The sequence below is a fragment of the Dendroctonus ponderosae genome, unplaced genomic scaffold (assembly GCF_020466585.1).
Source record: "Dendroctonus ponderosae isolate FM_Combo_2020 unplaced genomic scaffold, Dpon_F_20191213v2 Dpon_F_20191213_2, whole genome shotgun sequence".
In the NCBI taxonomy this organism is placed as follows: Eukaryota; Metazoa; Arthropoda; class Insecta; order Coleoptera; family Curculionidae; genus Dendroctonus; species Dendroctonus ponderosae.
Genome location: NW_026018165.1, coordinates 16,771,946 through 16,776,211, shown reverse-complemented (window position 1 = coordinate 16,776,211; position 4,266 = coordinate 16,771,946). Strand labels below are relative to the sequence as shown.

The 4,266-nt window shown below is 35.5% G+C and overlaps 1 protein-coding gene and 1 long non-coding RNA gene across 2 annotated transcripts in view; both read left to right on the top strand.

Moving 5' to 3' along the window:
- The first annotated feature begins 1,286 nt into the window (after window positions 1-1,286).
- LOC125503594 (4-pyridoxate dehydrogenase-like) overlaps window positions 1,287-4,266 on the top strand; it is a 12,755-nt gene continuing 9,775 nt past the window's right edge. Inside the window, exons 1-5 of the mRNA XM_048664309.1 lie at window positions 1,287-1,495; window positions 1,570-1,785; window positions 1,839-2,101; window positions 2,265-2,701; window positions 2,943-3,137. Coding sequence (XP_048520266.1) covers window positions 1,306-1,495; window positions 1,570-1,785; window positions 1,839-2,101; window positions 2,265-2,701; window positions 2,943-3,137 — 1,301 coding nt within the window. The 5' untranslated portion in view covers window positions 1,287-1,305. The remainder of the gene's footprint in view (window positions 1,496-1,569; window positions 1,786-1,838; window positions 2,102-2,264; window positions 2,702-2,942; window positions 3,138-4,266) is intronic.
- Window positions 3,166-3,700, top strand: LOC125503383. Its single transcript, XR_007280804.1, has 2 exons — window positions 3,166-3,409; window positions 3,659-3,700. It is a non-coding gene; the product is annotated as an uncharacterized LOC125503383 (long non-coding RNA).

The window sequence follows — 4,266 nt, the reverse complement described above, 5'->3', positions numbered from 1 at the left end:
TGCATAAAAATGTTAAATATATCTTCGGAAAGTCCACTTTCTGGGTGACAACTATAACACAAAAATAATAGGAAATTTTGTTCGAACAATTAAATTAAATGTAGCGATCTTGGGTTGAAAATAATATAACTTCAGATAAGAGTTGCCTTTCGATTGATTGATTTCCCTCGATGACCTCAAGACACTGACACCTTTTATCTTCGAACGTGTAGAATCGACGTGTCGAAGTTTTCACTCGTTCCAAGAATCATGAGATCTTGTAATGAGTTGGGGGATACTGAGGAATCTTTTTTCAACTATGCGCTTTTAGCGCTCTGGGGGAGACTGGACTCTGGCAAACCATAGGTATATGTATGTTTCTAAATATAATAATTGTGTTCAAATATTCAATGCATTATACGTGGTGTTGTTTTGTTATTGGTTGGTCTCACACTGTAAGTGGCTTAAAGTTGGTGAGAGACCCTAAATAAATAAAATAAATTTGTTGGAAATGCCCGCTGTTAACCACTTTGGGCAAAACCCGGAACAAACCTTTGTAAGTTTTTATAGAACATCGCTAAGAACAATTCGTAGGTCAACCTTTAATTGGGAAGTGACCGGCAATTAAGAAATTTAATTCTTAAAAAACTGTTACCTACATATGAAAGAACTGCACTGAAATAATCGCTGTAAACTCTTAATCATGCAGCATCATATAAAATAAACTACCGCACTTTCCTTAAGGGCCTCACCGATTTTACATTTCCCCTCTAAGATTGCGATTCACACGACAAGAAGCATCGGTGACTAATTTCGTCCATGGTCTGAAAGAAACTGAAAATTCAAACAGCTTTTCGATAAAACGATCATTTTGATATAATGATAGTCAGTCATTGCTGCTGAGAGATGAATGTAAAGAATCCATGAAAGTTTAGATCGTTTTTGAGAAACTCACCGCAGGAACAGAAATACAATTTTTGTATCAAATGCACATGCTGAAGAATTAAGAATGAACAATTTCACACTTAATCAATTAAGAAATCAGCAAATATCTTAGTTTTAGACGATAGAATAACACAACCACAAAACGATATTTTCCTGCAATTCAGAGCCAAAGCATTAGTGAAAACTGGATGAAGATGCATAACGGTAGATTGGACAAATTATTGTCCAGGTAAGAACATATGCAAACCACCGAACAATGTTATCTGCATTTTTCTATAGCTTTCATCGCAACAAATTTACATTTTTTAAGCCAGAATTTATCATTGGATGGCGTCTATATAAATATCAAGTTTGGAAGACCGAGCTTAAATTCAGTTCAAAATGCGATATCTAGATGGTATCAGATTATTATGCATAGCGATTTTTATTTCCGAAACTGCTGGCGAAAATGCCGACTTTGAACGATTTGCTTCTGAAGTTCTGAGTTTTATCAATGAGACTACTACATACGTTCCACGCAGTAATAATGATGAATTCTTTGGAAATGGATCTAACTCTGATAGCGCGTTAGGTAAGATGTTGCTAATTTAATTGAATGTTTTCTTAAAGTTTGGGTGTCGCTCTAAATTCACACTCAATTTTTAGATCATGGCACGTATGATTTTATAATAGTGGGTTCCGGTTCAGCTGGTGGAGTTTTAGTCAATCGACTAACTGAAGTTGAAAACTTCACAGTCTTATTAGTGGAAGCTGGATCGGAAGATCCGTTTGCGTCTAAGGTACTTGGACTATATACTTATCTGATGCAATCCAGCTATGATTGGGGATATTACACAAGCGCACAAAAATTTGCCTTTTTAGGTATACAGCTTTTACAAACATTTTCTATCAGAAATTGTAATCTGTTATTTTAGCTAATACCGATAGAAAAAGCAAATATTACAGGGGAAAAGCGCTGGGGGGCAGTAGCACTATAAATGGAGGCGGAAACACTCGCGGTAGCACTACAGATTACGACAAATGGGCGGAACTGGGAAACGATGGATGGTCGTTCGAAGAATGTCTGCCTTATTTTAAGAAAATGGAAAAAGCAGATTTTTCTGTTGATATTGACGACGAGTTTCACGGATTTGATGGACCCGTTCATGTAAATGTACCAGAAGATACTCCAGTTTTGGTAAGATATGCAGATTGCACCAACCAAACAGCTCAGCTATTAAAACTCGTTTTGTTGCGCAAAGCAATGGGACGTTTGAACCTGTACTAAGAATATGTAATTTAACAATATTTATTTTGAACCACCTGATTTATACTAGCAGTATTAATTGATGCTGTTTTAGACTGAAGAATTGCTAAACGCCTTTATAGAGTTAGGAAAAACTGAAGGCGATTATAATGGGGAAGATCAGTTTGTTGTAAGCAGACTTCAATCATTGCTCGATTATAATACGCGTTCAGGCACCGCTCACTCCTATCTACGGCCGATATTAAACCGAACAAATCTGGTGGTCAGTTTGGAATCGCTGGCCACAAAAATTATCATTTCCGGCAACGCAGCCACTGGCATTGAGTTTTGGAAAAATGGAACCAAATATACCGCGTCTGCTACAAAAGAAGTGATTCTGTCTGCTGGAGTAATAAATTCTCCTCAGCTTTTGATGCTTTCTGGTATTGGTCCAAAAGAGGAACTGGACAAACATGGCATTGAGACCATCGTTGACTTACCAGTAGGGCAATACTTTAGTGATCAGACTGCATTCCAAGGAATGTTTTATAGGTAGGTTATTTACTACGCTGAACCACGCATTGGCAAACGATAGGAATATATTTTGTGCCTATTCTGTTCTGTCTTCGAATTTATTAATTAATTCGAAAATTTTTACCAACTACAACCCGTAAAAATGCCGAAATTCACCACTCCGGTTTTATAATTAATTACTAAATGTAATTCTGTCTATAAATAATTATTTAACCGCACAATTTCAATATCTAGGTACAAGAATATCAATGTTTTTCAGAACAAACTCCACATTTTACAACGATACCTTGCTGGACTATTTGGACTTATGGTACCACAATAAGCGTCCACTCATCCCCGGAAGTGCAACGCAAGTAATAGCGTTCTACAATGTTAATGGAAATACTAGTGAAGGTTCCGATATTGAAATTTTGATTACAGGCCCTCCAGTTAACGGCCCCACTTACGGAGAAATGTAAGTTTTGAAACAAGAAAAACCTTTATACAAATGCATATTTAACAACAAACATCACAATCTTTCAATTATTCTTCAATTATTTTTCTAATTCCGACGATTTAGAAACGGTCTGCAAGGCGGTTGAAATAGCTAAAAATTTACAAAACACAACAGCATTTCAACGCTTGGGAATCGAGCCGATCATTTTAGATCTTCCAGACTGTGATGCGGATTATGAGAAACTTTCAAAGGACTGGTGGATCTGCAGCATTCAATACCTTTCAATTATCGTAAGTAAATTYAAGTTGTGTAATAATTTSATGCATGCGATACAATTTYAAAACAGTGGTTTCATGATTACCTCAAAAATAGCTCAAAATGTAAAACAACAYTATTGTTGAATTTAACATTATYAATTGTGGCAATAAAGRAACGAAKACATTTTCCAACCTTTGGGCATTAAATATATCGGAAATGTTCCAGTTACTACTGAATTACYTGGCAAAAAACGGCATTAAWGATTTTTCCGTTAYTTTCAGGGTTTTCATCCAGTAGGAGCTACTAGAATGGGAAAYGATACGCAAAACTCCGYRGTRAGTWYAACACTCAAAGTTCATGGAATCGACAATCTTCGAGTGGTKGACGCTGGAGTGATTCCCCWACCMATATCAGGTCACACCAGCACACCCACAATGATGATTGGGGAAAAAGCTGCCGATTTGAYTAAATATGAATATTCTTAATAAAAATGTTAAGTTTAAGTCATATTTTAAAGTGCAGTTTCATGCTTAAAAYWGTCCAATGCATTCACTGATGTTTAAAATACTACATTTTATAASAATGCTAATCATAATAAAGGCAACATACATTTGCGATGATAATGTTTAGCCCTTGTTCCTCTTCCTATTGTTTGCGTGAATACTATTTTAATTGTAAGTGAATACTGATTAAACAAGAATGGCAAATTATTTACCTGATATTCTTGCATTTTGAAGCTAAAAAACTTTGTGAAGCTCAAATTGTGTCAAAATTTTATTTTAATATCAGTATTAATAAACGGGTACAAATAGTGTCTATTTATATAATGACTATGATTTGGCACTCTTTAAATGTGATAATGATGTTTATTACCGCACTAGTGCTTTTT